At 41.3% G+C, this 17,008-nt stretch overlaps 1 protein-coding gene across 2 annotated transcripts in view; it reads right to left on the bottom strand.

Annotated features, from left to right (window-relative positions):
- Positions 1-17,008, bottom strand: part of dennd2c (DENN/MADD domain containing 2C) — a 43,616-nt gene that overhangs the window by 8,466 nt on the left and 18,142 nt on the right. For both annotated transcript variants that reach the window (XM_010795166.1, XM_010795168.1), the window contains exons 9-13: positions 15,079-15,188; positions 14,186-14,255; positions 12,930-13,007; positions 12,453-12,593; positions 10,804-10,952 (exon numbers count right to left, since the gene is read on the bottom strand). In XM_010795166.1, the coding sequence (XP_010793468.1) occupies positions 10,804-10,952; positions 12,453-12,593; positions 12,930-13,007; positions 14,186-14,255; positions 15,079-15,188 (548 nt within the window). The remainder of the gene's footprint in view (positions 1-10,803; positions 10,953-12,452; positions 12,594-12,929; positions 13,008-14,185; positions 14,256-15,078; positions 15,189-17,008) is intronic.

The following is a 17,008-nucleotide window of genomic DNA, read 5'->3' as shown; positions in this document are numbered from 1 at the left end:
CTGATTGGCTAATGGTTACACAAGACAACACATCGTTATGACATCATAAAGTGGCCAAAATCTGATCAGCTCATTTTCACAGGTTTTTATAGAAATGGATCAGGACAAAAAGTGAGAGAATATTTTTTCCTGAAACTTTCAGAATCTCTTTACACAGAGGGGACACATGTTTATACAAAAGACATGAAAAATTGGATTTTGCATAATAGGTGACCTTTAATGCTGTGCATGTGCAATCGAGTGTGAAGATGTTTCTACGTTGAGTTTTGGCACATTTGTGTTATTTTTTCATTTGCATCGTTTTTTAAACTCCAGCCTGTTTCTCCTAACAGAAGTGTCTTGGCCGTTGCGGCGTGTTTGCACCTGTCGGCCACCGGACTATTGCCTTAGCTGTCCAACCTAGTTTGAAGACAGGGAATCAATGTCATCATAATTCAAATGTGTTTGTGGTAAAACTTGTTGAGTTACAATAAAATATCTAAAATCGAATTGTTCAAAAGCCGTATCAAATCTTTATTACTGTCAGTCACCATTGTTTTGTCATCCACAAAATCGGAAAATCTGACCTTCAAGGATTATTATAAGCATTGTGATATTCATGCCTTATGGATTTTTGAAAAAGAAAGAGTTGTGTAGGAGTAATTATTTTAATGATAGATATTGAGGCATAAAAATAAAAGCCTGGGAAGCATGCCAATTGCACTGCACCAGCAAAACATAAAAAATCACTACAAAACGCAGTAGGGATCTGACTTCGCTTTCAATCAAATGTGTTTTATTTTCGACAGTATTAGCATGTAAAATGCACTTCACAATAGGGCTTCTACTCTCCAACATGTCTCTGCTGGAAGCCGTCCTTCTGATCAATTTATTTTTTATTCAGTTCATCTTCTCGCGCTCCACACCTAATTTTGACTTTTTTTTTAATCTCTCTCCTGCTCTTCAAAATAGATTGACTTTTCTTATTCGTTCTAACTTGTCTTGCTCAAGCATGCGTTTTATAACATACGGCTACATTTTTTAAGTCCGCTTTCAGATCCAGTCACGTCCCAAAAGCTGAATTCTTAGTGGTTTCAAATAATAACTCCATCAGTCATTAAATATTAAAAGAATGAAATGATTGTGCTAAACTATAAAAAAATATTAAAGCAGAGACGCTCTAGGGGTGTCTAATGAACATTTGATATTGCTGTAATAGTGTTTGAGTGATATTTTCATTATTCCATAATGACACATCAAAGTCTCTGTGGTTGTTAATTAGCCCCCTACACTTATAATAATCCTGTCTTGACTTTTTTTTCTGTTTCTCCATCTCTTTTTCTTCTATTAAATGTCATAATTTGGGATATCATTTTTACTTTGGGAAATTGAAACCCCCTTTAAGCAATTATTTTACTCCGCTCTGCTACAGCATTTGTGGGTTTTGACAGGCTGTGTGCTGTATGCACTCCTGAGCAGCCAGCTGCCAGTGTTCCCTGATCTGAATGTACAGTAAAGAGTCCCTGAAACAGAAAGCACACATTCCTCAATCAGGCGCTGCCAGAACTTCACTGTTCATCGAGAAACTGCCAGAAAATGAAAATATCAACATGGGGCTTAAAGTCAGTGTTTCAGATCACTATTTTTTAACTGTACTGGGTTTCTTTTACTGATATCGTAATATTGAAATAATGCATGTTTGATATCTTGCATCCACCTCTTCAGAATTAGAATAAGTGGAGAATAAAATATCTAAAATATCCAATTATTACGCTTATAGTGTCATGTTGCTATATATATGGAGGATGGGACCTGGAATTTAAATATTGTTAGTATAAAAGAGGGAGTCCACATTATATTTTTAAACCTCCATCTGTTACAAGATTGTCCTGGTTTGCAGATTAGCCCAACCTGATTGTGTGAAGTGGGAAGACAGACGTGTGGGAAGGCAGGTCAAGTACAAGCATCAGAGGTACTCAATGAATCACTTCACACACACAGCATGAGTGCAAATGAATAATAGCCTTTGCCCTTTATAACCAACGTAGCCACTTAACCTCAAGAATAGGTTCAGCATAATGAATGTATTGGCAGACAAACAAACAAATGACGCAGGGAAAGCAGTGTTTGACCACATAGACAAAAGTGTGTTGCATAGCCCGACGTGCAAACCAAGTTGGTGTCAAATGGTCCAGCCTGTTGGATATCACCAACTACTAACCCCCTCTACTCCAAGGACCACCAGGTGAGCAGACTACCATCTGAACCTGATAGAGCTGCACCCCTGCAGGCTGTATCTGACCCACCCCTCAGCTGACCACTTCACACCTCAGGTCCAGCCATCTGTCCACCCCCCCGTCATGGTCTGTCACAGTTATGCTGGTATACAGGAGATTAACCTCCAGCAAGGCCTCCTGCCTCTCCCCAACACAGTCAGTCACCATGCATGTATAACAGGTTAGTGTTACGGCAGTAATATAATTAATAAAATACCAAGGCAAGGCATTATAGAAACCAGATTAGCGCATTTAGATTCCTGCTTTGTGAGTGCATGAGAAAGGTCTGTATGATTATAGTTAATACAAGTAAGTTAAATCTGTGGTCCAGCCAAAAGAAATTGCAACATACTCTACCACTGCATCTGCTTTGGGACAAATTAAAAACCAGAGTTTATATACATGTATGTATTACAAGCTGAAGTAGGGCTGTAATTAATGTTGTCCCTTTTTCATATAGAAGCTTCTGTTAGGGTTTTTTCAAATGTTACCTTAATGTCAAGAGTGCAGGAGAAAAGTTTTACGAAAATAGTTTGAAGAAGAATATTTCCTTAGATAGCTCATCAGAATCAAGCCTGGGGGACATTTGAGAAATGACAGCCCAAATTGTCCAGAACCTTGCGGGTGGGGTTGGGCCAAATCAAGTTCAGGCAGAGAATCAAAGCACCAAAGTAAACCATGGTTAAAATAGAATAAGGCTAGGATAGAAAATAAATGGGATTTCTGCATGTTTTTCAGTGATCACTGGATTCAAACTATTTTGATGTTTTGCATTGTCATGGTCTAGGTTCTTGTGTTTCCTGTTATTTTGAAGAGTATTTTCTCTTTGTATCTGGTCTTGTGTCACTTGTGTTTTCTTGCTTTTTGTTGGGATTGTTTGTCCTGCCCTGAATCCTTCCACCTGTGTGTAATCACCTTGCTGCCCTCTCCGGCTGTGTCTTGTCAATGTAATGAGTCTGTGTGTGTAATTATCCCTGTCTGTCCCAGTGTTCTCTGTCCGTCTGTCTTCCTTTTTTCCACAAATGTTATTCAGCTCATCTTTTTCTCCCGTCACGTTCCTGGATCCCCTGAATCCCGTTGTGCCTTGTGTTGTGCCACCAAGCTTTGTTCTTTGTTTTATTTATTTCCAACCAGAGCCTGCTCTCTCAGTGACATATTACTGGATTTGGGTCCTGCCTACCCCAATCCCTTGACACATACCCTTATATCTCCCAGCACTCTGATATGCCTATGTAAATAAGATGTATCTGTCACTATGCATGTCCACTGCCCCATCCCTATCTGCCAAGAAAGAAACATAAGAGTCTTTGAAAGGCTCGGAGTTAGTCCGTCTCGAAATCCCCTCAGCTGGATCCCCCACAGAGCGCCAACCACACAGAGCCTCCACCGCCTGGAGATGCTGCAGCCAGCAGGAGACTGCACTTCACCCTCCGGCATGTACAACATTTGAGGATTTAGTTTGTGGAGCTCTGAGACTCTCACTCAGCTGATAGTACTAGTATCTCTGTGGTGGTGGATCTCCGCTTCGTGACAGACACAAAATACCATGCGGCGCCTCAAGTCTCTGACTCACAGTGCAGATGTAAGGCTGGTTCAGCTGAAAATAGCTGAAGAGATGTTCAAGTAGTGCTATATACAGTACCCACAGTGTGTACTCAAGTGTTTTATGTAGTTATGGTGCAACGTGTCATGCATATCCCCTTCCTATTAGACTAAAATAGGTAATGTACACCCAGTTGCCAGCTGTCCAATCTAATGCAATCCAATGCAAGAGTTGGATTGCCTAGTAAATCTCAATATGTAGTTATATTTTACTGGACAGCATTATATTGAAAGGTGTTTGTAATGTTTTTGAGCCGTTTGAGAGTACATGCAAGAAAACAACCTCCATCTCAAACTCCTGCTTTGAGGTGAAAAGCTGCTAGAATAATAACTCTGTATCCTCGAACTGTGATTAAAGACAGATGCTTTTCTAATTGCTCAAACATGCACTAATGATGCTGATGTTATTTGCAGCGTAGCGGTCTAGGATTTGCAATTATTGAATATGCGACCTCTTCTCGTCCTTCACGGAGAATCGGTGGATGCAGCGTGGCATATTGGAATAATTGAACGTTAAATCTGTGGAATGCAGGGCGGGTGATGGCGGACAGGAGATGTAGTCAGGGGCGCCGTAAGGGGGTGAAAGGTTAGGACGATTCTAAGGGCCCGTGACAAGCAGGGGCCCCCAAAATGTTTAGAACATTAAGAAAAAAAATGTAAGTACCCTTTCATCAATAATTAACATTAATATAACGTTATATTGCGTAGTAGGCTTCTCACTAAACTTACGATTCATTTAACTTATTTTCTTCCAAAAGTTAATTATCCAAAGCCTCTATACAATCGCCTCTATTTACATGTAATGGTTTGGTCCTAAGACTCCTGCCTCCAAACGCAGCACTTTTCTAGCAGAGTGAAAGCATGTGAGGAGGGATGCGGTGGGTGTGGTCCATGAGTGGTGGAATTTAGTCAGTTAGCTAAGCGTAGTCCATTGTAAATTGTAATGTTTTTTTTTACTAAGCTGACATTAAGTAGGCTACTGTTAATATCTTCACAGAAAATTCAGAGGTTTTTCATTTCACTGCTCTTTTAGCTGACATTAAATGCAGGTACATGTTTATCAGCTATTCATACTAAATCAGTTGTCCCTCCCCCTGGTGCNGAACAGTAGTCGGTTAGTTTAGGGCAAATACGTTTAGGCCGTCACGTTCGCGTCGGTAGGTTGGCGCACGTTCGACCCCTCTGGTCTGCGGGGCAAGTAAGAAGAGTAATAAGGTTTGCTCTATAATTGCCATCGTAGTGGGGCCAAGAAATGCTGTCTTGGATAAATGGCCGCTATGTTTGGCCTCCTTGGTCCGTCCTCCCTCCACCGTCTCTGTCACCCCACTTTGACCCATCCAAAAGCGGACAAACCCCCTCAAATATAGGTCAATTGAAGCAAAAATTGTAACGATAACGAAACAATAACAAAGCCCCCGCCCTCTAAGACAACTAACCAAAAAACCACCGCAACGAGGTTTTTTCAGCGGTTCGAAGTCTGTGCCGGGTCTTTAGTCTAAAAAACTACGACAATCACATCTGCTCGCAATGCACAGGGCACCCGAGATGTCCCGATGTGTTTTGTTTCACGACTGAGATGGGGGCCCGGAATAACTCGGTCCTTGAAAGAGTCAATTCCATATTTTTGTATTTCGAACAAAAAGTAATAGATAGTTATTCCGAATATTTATTTTTGTGTATATATTGTGTGTGTTTTACCATGAGTCACACTTACTATTTGGCTACTAGAAAACGATAGACGTGTACACAACGACTATGACTATGTTCGGTCTATAGTTCATATTAATGTAATGTAATGTAAATCGACTGCGAAAATAGGTTCCGCTGAAGTTATTTTTCGATGAAGCTGGCCTTCTATGTTGGAACTTCTTTTGTCTTAGTATATTCATGTAGTCCAAAGTATTCTCGGTTTGAAAGTTCACGATGAGTTGACCACATATCTATTCGGTCAGGAAATAATTCAATTTTTCACGAGACAATCGTCAGTAAGAAACATCATTAAGATAGTGGAGCTTTCACCTCAACTTTTCTCTACTTCAAAAGCAGACGCGCCTTCTACAACGTCGATAGAGAAAGGACTAAAGTTAAACTAAAAGTAAGTTTGTGTCGGTGACGTCCATATAAGTTGTGACACGAACCAACTGAATTTCTAACGCTACCTCATCCGTACAGTACACGATGTCGCCAGGCCGGGCACACACAGACTTTGATAAGAAAAAACACTATCTAATGATTGATTTCTTTGACGATTCACGATGAAACGACTATGTATTTCTGACCACAAGATATGGTCAACACACACAAACGGGAGATACATTTGGACTCTACTCCAACAGAGGCCGCTTACACATCAGCGGACCTTTTCCAGTCGGTTACATACATTACTGTTGCTATCGAGAACAATACATACGTCTGTACAAGTCATCTAGCAAAATATGTGACATGTAAACAAAGCTAATACAAATAATGGATCATTTATTACGTTGTTCCTACAATATGAATTGACACATTCCAGAAAGGGCGAAGTATCCGGAACGCCCACTCAGTCGTGAAACAAACACAATGGGCAATCTCGGTGACCTGATGCACAGCAGATGCCCGGTAGTTTTTAGCTAAACACATCGAACGCTAAAAACACTCGTTGCGGTGGTTTGGAATACCTACACAGGGCGACAACCAGTTATTGCTTCATTTGACCAATTATGAGGGGTTTGTCCGACAAGGATGGGACATGACAGAGACGGGTGGAAGAGGCGGACAAGGAGGCCAAACCAGGGACAATATCAAGACCAGACATTTCTTGGCCCCACTAACGGACATTATAGAGACAAACCTAATACTCCTTACAACGCCGCGAGACCGAGAAGGGTCGAACGTGCGCCAGAACTAACCGGGACGCCGACGTGACCGCCCTAAACACGTATTTGCCCTAACTAACACAAACGGTTCGTAGCTCGGAAAACACTTGTAACAAGAAAACTACGGCCAGAATCTTCGATGCGACAACGAACGTGTCGGGGTACCGGTACGAGGGGGTTACGCCAAGCCGGCTTCCTACTTTGAAATCATGTGTAAGTTGAACTTACCCGCTTCGCAACTTCGTAAAAACTACGGACACTCATCTGCACGGGACATCTCCCAAAACCGACATTTTATGGACCTAATTGAACAGGAACCAACGGTGTCGAACGAAAACTCCGGTTCTATGTATGCTATAGTGAGATCACGATTTCAAGACACACTAACATAGTCAAACAATTATCGACGTGCGGTTCCTCTCAGCCTTAGTTGAGTATTATTTTGAGACACACAGTCGTGAGTACTTAGGAATAACTCATCATAGCTACCCGAGACGTGCGATATGGACAACATGCTCTTCTACTGGGAAGAGAGGTCGTCTTCCTACCGTAGTAGGACGTCCTCCAGGGCTGTGACTCCGTGACGGGTCGTAACAGCTTCATTCACGGGACGACCTCGTCGACCGCCTGTGCCAGGTACTTGGACGTGCCAGAGTTGTCCGTGTCTACTCACTCGGCACAATACGTACAATCAACAACATGGATTGACGACTACTTCATTAGTGTTAACCGGCGCTTTTGCGTGAGAAAGTTTGAAGTCCAACGTCAATCTTCGGGACTTGCACAAAGTCTGTCCTCCACCGCTTTTCGATCAGCGTCTCTTTATTTCGGAAAGACTTGTAATTGCCGTCGCACGATTTCTACCAGTGCCATCCTCCGTGATATATCGAATAAGTAAGCGACCTTTTACTCGTATTATACAGGAATTATAGCGTGTTTTTTGTCACTTGTTATAAAGTCTGTCTTCACACAAGTATTAGTTTACGAGGAAGTTCGACCGCTTTTCGCAATCTGCGATTCAGTGTTTGGTATGGTATGCGCTTTGAATTTGTCGCTCGCCATCCCGGTCGCGAGTACAGGGTTCAACTTACAACAAAAACAGTCTTTCCTCAGACCGGAAAACTCTCCGTATGTATTACTAAGTCAAGGGGGAAACATCCGTTTTCCGTTTCCATAATGACTGATATGTACCAAAATTCCACCAGGAAAAACCGGAAAAACGAAAGAACCGTGAGTAGATGACCCCTCATTGATTAGCTCCTGTGTCTTCCGCGATTGAACATGAAGGGAATCTCAACGTGTTTTTTTCTGCGATAGTCTAATAGTATGAACAATAAAAAAAAATTTTTTCCTGGTTTTACTGATCCCACCATAATGTTACAATGTTCGTGTAAAATTGTATTCTAACTTGACAAATATCCTCCCATCTGGAACTCACGGCCTAAAACAAAGACAAACCAATATTCTTATGAAAGTAAGAAGAAAATAAACTTTATAGAAACTATATATCGGTCCATGTAATCCACCTGTGTTTTTATGAAACGGAAGTTAAAATTTCGGAAACATCAAAGAAAGGCATACGGAGATTATATTTTACTGTAGAACGAAAGAGACCACGGAATGATTCACAAAGTCAACACAGACAACATTAGGTGAATTTCAATTTTCATCAGAATAAACCTATAATAACTATAACGTAACGAAACCTATAACTCCCATAGGTTTATCAATTAATCTTGCATTAGCCATGTAATGAAAAGAAAAACCGGACGAATCTACTACAAATGACACTCAATGTAAAAAATTAAATTACAACATGCTCGGTGTAAAAATTTCATTGGAATCGAAATTCATGGAGGGATGGTGGGGCGAGTGTTTGCATAGGGAAATTATTGGGGGATTGACCGACTTTCTCTCCTTTCGGCACAAGACGCGGTGAAGGATACTGAGGAGCTCTACAAATAATGAACTCGATAACATCTTTAGACGTTGTTCACTTACTGTAATGCTGAACTACTAAACAACCAGACAATTATTCCTATTGAGACCTCAGGGTTGACGGAAAGTTCGCGCGCAATAACGAGAATGGGGATAACAAACGGGTGTTTGGCAGGGTAAGACCTCAGTAACACGTCAGACGCTTTCTACACCAATCGCTCTTGTTTTTGTGATAGTTAGCAAACGGGTAAAAGCACCAAAGTCCACTGGTAAGGGACTCGGTCCGTCTCGAGAAACTACACGACACCGGGGGCCACCGACTTTCCCCCGGAGGTAATGCGACCACAATTTTACCATTTGGTCGCGACCCCTCTAGAAGCGGACGCCGGAGAGTGGGGGGTCAGACTCGTCTGTCTTTCTGTTTGTGACCTATAACAGAGACACACACACTCAAGAACCCATAATTACAATAAATAGAGAGAGACTCACCGCGCTCAAAAAAAACACAAAAGGAGGAACGATTAGGTGTAAAGTGACAACGTTTATTAGGCGGTGACATTTTACCACACGTGGGTCCGACGCTACATATCCTTAAGTCCGTGTGGGTGTACCCTAACGAGCCTAATACGAAGAATCCAATCAGTAAGGTAGGAGTATGTATGTTTCCTCAAAGTTCCGGGGTCGTCGATAAGGTGTGTGAAGATCTCCCCCAGGGTAACTGAAAAAACGTTTCCGTCGGGCGAAAAGTAGAGGGTTTGTTTTTCGAAGGCGAAATACAATCGTAATGGAAACGTTCTCCAACCTTCGTCCCCGGCAAACCGGACTTGCTATGTCACGGAAGCCTTCCGGAGAGGGAAAAAGGTTACCCTTGGCGACTGCTGTGGTTGTCCAAAGACAGTCCTTCGTTCGAACGTCATCCCTGATTATACGTTTGTGCAACTATAAATCGTGATCCCGGCGGTATCTCGAAGTAACCTCCGACGCCGGGTACATGACCATGACCGGTTTCATTAGAAATTTTTCATTGTTATACAATGTAATTCTTTGGACAGATAAAATGGAGTTTTTAACAAACAAAACTAGAAAGCCGGGGGCGGTTACTGTCCTAAGGTTTTCTGACCGAGGCAAAAATAGTAGGGTCCCTGTTTCACACAACTCGAAATTTCTATCAAAATTAAACCACTTCCCCAATATAAATGAGCTCTTGTACAAAGAAGAGACTACGAGGAAGTCCGAAGCAGCTCAGACACTAAATGACTTGAAGACAACTGAGCTAAGCGGGCACACGACTTTATACATTAGTGGTTATACACTGAGTCGGTCGGAGATCCTTATCATCCATATGTCCGAACGAGCACAGAACAACGTAATAGTATTCATTCTTAAGTTTAGTTACGTTTAATGTACATGTCGACAGAGAGACAGCTGTCGCCCACAATTCTTAACATTCCCAACAAGTCTACGTTTTTTGTAGCTAATGCATGTAGTACTTCATGTCAAGTTCACAAAAGAAATACTATTTTATACGGAAGTAATAAATTAATGCAAAATTAATCAAGGCTATTGGAACACAACCCTATTGTTTCCTCAAATTACTCAGAGATGTTAAAATACTATCACGTCACTCAATAGACGGTTGGTTTTGTTTGTCTTGAGAAAGTACAATCAGACGGTGATTTCTAAACTTATTCCGTTTTCTTTTGTATCAAATGTCTCCAGTCAAAAGTTGAACATTGTTCAACTTTTGATGCCGATAGATGCTCGTGATGCTTGCAAAGCCATGCCATGCTCCCCACAATGCAGTTCGGCGAAGATGAAAAATCTTCTACGTCACCCCATTCAAGTGAATGGGCGAAGCGTTGAAAGCATTTTTTGATGCCTGTAGTGTAGACGGGCCGTAAGGGATTTTGGGCTGTACAAATAAACCTGACTTAACTTGCCTTTGGGACTTTGCCACAGCTTAGCTTATTGAGGCCAAGATACACACAGATAACTGACACTAGTGCAAGGTCTGTGTGATGTAATCAAGTATTGTATAGCTGCCACGCATCAAGGGAGAGTCTAATCTAATCTAATAATAAAACTCTGTGTCAGCACTCTATGACATCCTTCTATATTGAGTATGTATCGATGTGGCTCTGCAGCTGTACCTGAGTTTGTCAGCGATGAAGATGACCCTCCTCTCCAGCAGAAGGGAGGCAAACACCTGCAGGAGGTTCCCGACACTGAGGCACTGCAGCAGGCTGTCGAAGTCAACGTGCTCCAGCCTGGAGTCCACTGGGCGACACAGAGTCAGAACCTGCACGAGCAACAAGAGCACAGAATGAGTGGAAATGCCGTGTTATGACATGTAGTTGTTGTACACTAACTGCTTGATGAAGTAATCACAATTGGCAAAACAGACTCTTTACAAACATCAAGGTTGCAGTTTAGAAGCACTGAAGTGTTTCAGACAGAGGGGGAAAAGCAGTCGAGAGAAATAAAGACCTTTCTGAACATTAAAGCATGTAAAGATGTCACAGTAGAGGCACTATATACAATTATTCATCCTGAAAATGAGCATAATATGTCTTCTATAATCACAAAAAAAACAGTGAACAATATATTCAACCAGAAGTTGTAATCAATGCTCTCTTCAAAGTGGGCGAAAAGGGTTAGAGCGCTAAGTCACAAAATACCATAGACAAACTAAACAGTCGAGCGGTAGGCCAGCAGCTCATGTATTCCCAAGTTTGAATGATTGTTTTTGTCAAAGGAGTCTGGCTTTGAAGAGAGCATACATAATGACTTCAGTTCCCCCTTGTAGGCAAAGCAAAGGTATTACTGATATTACATGTTTTAGGTGGTCTTTTTAGGCCTTTTTGCTTTCTGGCACTCATCTACTGGGGAGTAACTAATCAGGACACAGAAAGCGCTAACTGTATTCCCTTAGAGTTGCACAAAAAAAGACGCTATCAGATTATCATACTTTGTTATTTTTTTAAAAAAGGACCCGAAAATGACTAGTGGTATTACAATGTTACAACACATTTTAAAATAAAGATTGAAATATTATAGAGGTAGACCTAGTGCCTGGATTTTGTTTTTGTTTTTAATAAAGAATACTTTCATTCTTCTTTATTTGAAATATCTTTATATAAGTACATTAGGTGGACACAAAAATACTTTGCCTTCAATTTAAAAGCATTTGTAAACTATTCTTTCCGTATGCCTCTAATATAAAATGACATCTTTGTTTCTTCTTTACTAAGGTTTCATTGTTCTGTTGTAATCCACTTAAATTAAAAACATCTTATTTGATATTTATTTGATATTGCATTGCATTTGATATTGAGGTAATCCAAAAGTAATAGAAAGTAATCAGGTTACATTACTTTATATTTTGCTGCTTAGATGATGTTACTGATTACATTTTTTAACATTTAATTGTACAGAGCACATTTTTAAAGTAACCCTTACTTTAAGTACCTCATACCACCCCGCTCAAAAACTATCCCTTTAATAACCCCCTAACTGCTGAAAGAGAAGAAAGCAGTGATTCTGCAGCACTTCCTCTGAACTCCTGAAGATGTTTATTACTTGACTTATTTAGAATCTGCAAACAGTAATGACTACATTGATGATTGTTGTCTGTTAATAAATAAATCTGTCCCAACATGAACCTTTCAAAGCCGTAATTGCTACCCCTATTGTTTGCACAAAAAACCTCCCATTCTGAGTCATTGTGAGTCTGCAGAAAGATGTGGTTAGGAAGAACAAAAACACTAATCATCGTTTCCCATTTTGGTTTCAGGGTTACCTCATTCCCTGAGCCAGGCAGGAAGCTCTTGATGGTGACTGTGCGCCCGGGGGCTGGAAAGGGGGCCTCCATTACGCTGCGCATAAATGGGTAAACCAGCGCTGGGGAGATCTCCCTGCGCCTCTCCACCTCCTCCAAAATCTGAACAGACAGAAAGACAAACACTGACTATCCTGAGAGCAGATTAAACACACAGTGGCGCAGATGTTTTCCTCCTTGCTAATCCACATTTACTGTTTGCAAATAAAACCCGGCCAACTGTAAAAATGGGTGTGACCCAGCTGCATGTATAGAATATCAGGCACACCCAGGGATTGCTCAGGATTATCTTCTAGGTTAACGTCATTCCATCCTCATACATACAAGGAGTTTCAAGGCAGCAGCTTTCACACACACTTCTAGAGGGGTCCCATTGAACTTTAGCAAAGGCAGCTCCTTTTCATCTCCCAACAAAAGCTTCCTTTATAGTAGCATTACCTTTGCAAAGAGGTTGAAGCAGCCCAGTTTGCTGACGATACAGTGCACTTCGGGAAGCCTCTTCCCTTTTCCAATGGGCTGAACGACACAAACAGTTTCATGTCAGAAAGCAAGTAGCAGATAGGATAAATATGCTAAACACGTTGAATATATTAGCACTAGGGCCGCCATAGAGCTTCATTGGAGGACTGGCGGCCCATGTACTGGTACTTGGCCAAAGTAATCTTTAAAAAGTAAACAATATGTTAACATTAAAGAAACCTGTCTATTTTACCTTCAAATAATTGTTTCGTTTTGATGCTACACTGACTTGTCCCACTCTGCACATTTGACAGCTGTTCATGACTGTGTCACATTCCCGTATCATCCCCAGGGACAAGTGTGTGAGGCTTTAAAGACTAAGTTAATTTTGGTGATGGTGGATTATATTTAACTCAGAACATGTTTTCTGTTTCCTGATGCCCTCAGGCTTCTCTCCCTTGAGTCTCTGTGATTTACTGAACTTTCCTGATTGACAGAAAACTTGCCTTGTTGCTGAAGTAACACCAACAGTGCTCAGCAGCCTCTAGGGAATAGTAAGTAATACAGGCTTGCTCTGTCTTGTTGCATTATCATAAGTAAAGAATTCATAACAAATGCAAATTAAATGTCACAGCTGTCTCTATGTCGACAGCGGTGTATAAGGAAATTGTAAGGGTGTTCAATTGCAAAAACATCGATTACTACATCATGAAGTACAGTCAGGTTCTTATGAAAAGCCCATATAATACGTTTAATAGCGATAACCTTGTGTTGGATAAACAAAGAGTTTAAAGTCTAAACTTTTATGATAGTAGCAGTGAGCTTATCTGCCAACAAAACAAACAGAACTCTTCATGTTAGTCTGCACTAAAGATTGAATAAGCAAAAGAAAACATAGTTACAGAGAGCTCAACAAGACAACCACAGTATGATCATTAGGATATAAACAAACATGACGCAACATTAAAAGAAGAAAGGCAGATACACAGCATGTTAATCTAAAGAAGTGTTTCGAAAAGTGTCTTGAAAAGACCTACAAGCAGCTCTCGTTGTGGGGCAAAGAAAGGGGAAAAGATGACATTCTTCTGGCCTTGTGTCATTGATTCAGAAGTGGTTTATGGTGTGTGAATCAGATGTACAGAGAGCTGGAGTAAGCATGTGGCCGGCTGCCATGTCGTCACACACAGAGCTACGGATCCAATGGTTCAGATTGAAATGTTAACACAGCCACTCACCAAGATCTTCCGGCAGTAACAGAACCAGCGGCTCCCATCCTCTGAGGTCAGGACAAAGGAGAAGGTCTCACTGTGAACAACATTACAAACAATTCGATCAAAACACAGGAAATTACGTTTAAAGGATTTTATATGACTTATAACTGCTTAAAAAAATGCAGTTTTCACCGCATGTCACTCCTACTGTCCCTCCTTTCTGCACTGTCACTTCAATAAAGGCACTGGTTCCCAAAATAAAAAATAAAAAACATCACTAATGTTAAAACGTCTGTATTTCCTTATGTAAAAGCCAAAAAAAGAGATTGAGAAAACATCTTTGGGAACAAGTTGATAACAAATAATGAAATAGAAATAGTAATGCAGAAACTAGATAAATGGTGCGTGGTAGGTGTGTCTTTTATTTGTTTGCACTACCAAATAAAAAGTGTTTTAATTACAGGAAGGCAGTGTAAGTTGACATCATAACCCACATTGCAACAATCATCCCCGTAGTGAAACATAAAATAAAATAAGAATGCACACTGCCCCATAGCACTTAGAGATTGAATTCACTCGGTTGAAATTTTAATTATCACTGTGGGGAATTTCAGCTGTTGCAACATCAGGGCCACAGCTGAGGATATAAATAAGAAAGAAGGAAATGGGGGTATTAAACATAAAACAAGTGTTAATTACAGTGCTTGATCTTATCTAAATAGTGTACAGGAAAGAAAAGTTAGACAACATTTATTAGAGCACATGAAAGGTGTGTGTATAATGACAACAAAAGCAGACATAAAGGAAATGATGAAAGATGAAAAGACAGTATCATGTTACCATGGTGCCTTAGGGATGATTACTTCTGTGTACACCTAGCATGCAATTAAAAGTATGACTGTACTGCATGTGCTGACCTTGGAGTGTTTGAGGAGGGCTTCCAGTCCTGAGAGTCGGGGAAGCAGAACTGGGGAATGACCTTCAGCTGGTCCTCCGCCTCTCTGGAGATCCGCGACGACTTCTCAAACTGAAACAGAGGCACTCCAGTTACAGCAGTGGTTCTATAGATAGACCCTCCAGAAAAACGCGACCCTGCGATCGCAGAATTTACCACATAATCAGCAAAATGGCGCAGATTTTTAAAAGGCGGCATATTTATCAAAAGGCCGCATAATCCCTGCATTTTTCCACACAAAGTTGAGAGAAAAAAAAGTTAACTCGTCTTGACGTGATGTAGTGATGATGATGACGTGACGTCATCAGCTCGCGGATCACAGAAGGTAAACAACACCGTAGAGTGAACGTGTGGAACTCACACGAGAGAGAAAACACCAAGATGAAAAAATCTGATCCATCTCATTTACCGACGAACATTTCTGCTAAAGACCGGGCAAAGCAGTACCCCGATGTCTTTCACGAAAGTGGGGGGAAACTATTCTGCACCCCGTGCAACTGTGTGTTGGAGCATAAGTCTAAGAGAAAGTCGACGGTGACGACCCACTTTGATTCATTCAAACATTCGAAAATGCTTTCGGCTTCTGCGGACAAGAAAGCCAAACAACTCACGTTCACCGAGGCATCAACCTCCAAAACCCTTTCGAGGGCTACAAGAAACGAGGTGAGTAGCCTACAAGATTGAAGCTGGTCAGATAACGAACGAGTAAATGAAAACAGAATGAGGCGGAGAAGTGTGTGCGTGTGGGGGGTGTGTGTGTGTCTGTGTGTGTGTCTGTGTGTGTGTGTGTGTGTGTGTGTGTGTGTGTGTGTGTGTGTGTGTGATTAACATAGCCCAATTGCTTTTACAATAAATAAACATTGAATGTGTTTAATTGAATAGGAAAGGGGTTTAACGTTAGTGGCAGGTTTTGTGTGAGAGAGAATAAATAAGACAGCCCAATATTTAAAAAAAAATCTATTCCTTTTCGCAACTTTCCGCATATTTCGCAATTTCACCGCATAAAATCACATAAAAACCCTGCATGTTTAATCGCATAATCAAGGATTTTAGCCCGCGTTTTTCTGGAGGGTCTATATAGAGGAACTCTCTGAAGTAGCTTCAGGAGGACCCCGGTGAGATCAGAGCTCATTCCATTGCATTATAACAACAGAAATTATATTGTATAGAATTTAAAATAACAGAAGATATCTTAATAAGTCTAAAGTATTGAAAATGACGTATGCACGGTTGACTTGTTATTATTATTTTACATTGATTAAAAATCACCACCAAACAACAATTAGTATCTTCACATACAGGTGCCTGGAAACCTTTTCTAAAAATGGCCACAATCTAACATGAGAATAGGCGATGGTTTAGAATGAATATAGAAAAACACTACACTTAGTATAGCATTCAGTTTAAAGAGGCCCTATGATGCTCTTTTGGGTTTTCCCTTTCCTTTAGTGTGTTATAAAAGTTTATCTGCATGTAAATGCAGGATACGTCCCCAGCTGACCCAGAAAGCGACGCAGGTTCTGGCCCAGGCTCTCGTCATCTCACGCCTAGACTACTGCAACTCCCTCCTAGCTGGTCTACCTGCATGTGCCATCCGACCTCTGCAGCTCATCCATGTGTGCCTTGGCAGTCTGGTCTAGAACCTTCCTAAATTCTCCCACACCACGCCGCTCCTCCGCTCCCTTCACTGGCTTCCGGTAACTGCTAGAATCCACTTCAAGACACTGGTACTTGCGTACCAAGCTGCGAATGGATCTGGCCCTTCCTACATCCAGGACATGGTTAAACTGTACACCCCAGCGCGTGCACTCCGCCCTGCATCAGCCAAACAGCTCGCTGCACCCGCACTGCGAGGGGGACCCAAGTTCCCATCAGCAAAAACACGTGGGTTT

This window comes from Notothenia coriiceps, unplaced genomic scaffold (genome assembly GCF_000735185.1).
Source record: "Notothenia coriiceps isolate Sejong01 unplaced genomic scaffold, NC01 NC01_scaffold00037246, whole genome shotgun sequence".
In the NCBI taxonomy this organism is placed as follows: Eukaryota; Metazoa; Chordata; class Actinopteri; order Perciformes; family Nototheniidae; genus Notothenia; species Notothenia coriiceps.
Note: the sequence above shows the minus strand (reverse complement) of the source record. Positions and strands in the feature narration are given on the sequence as shown.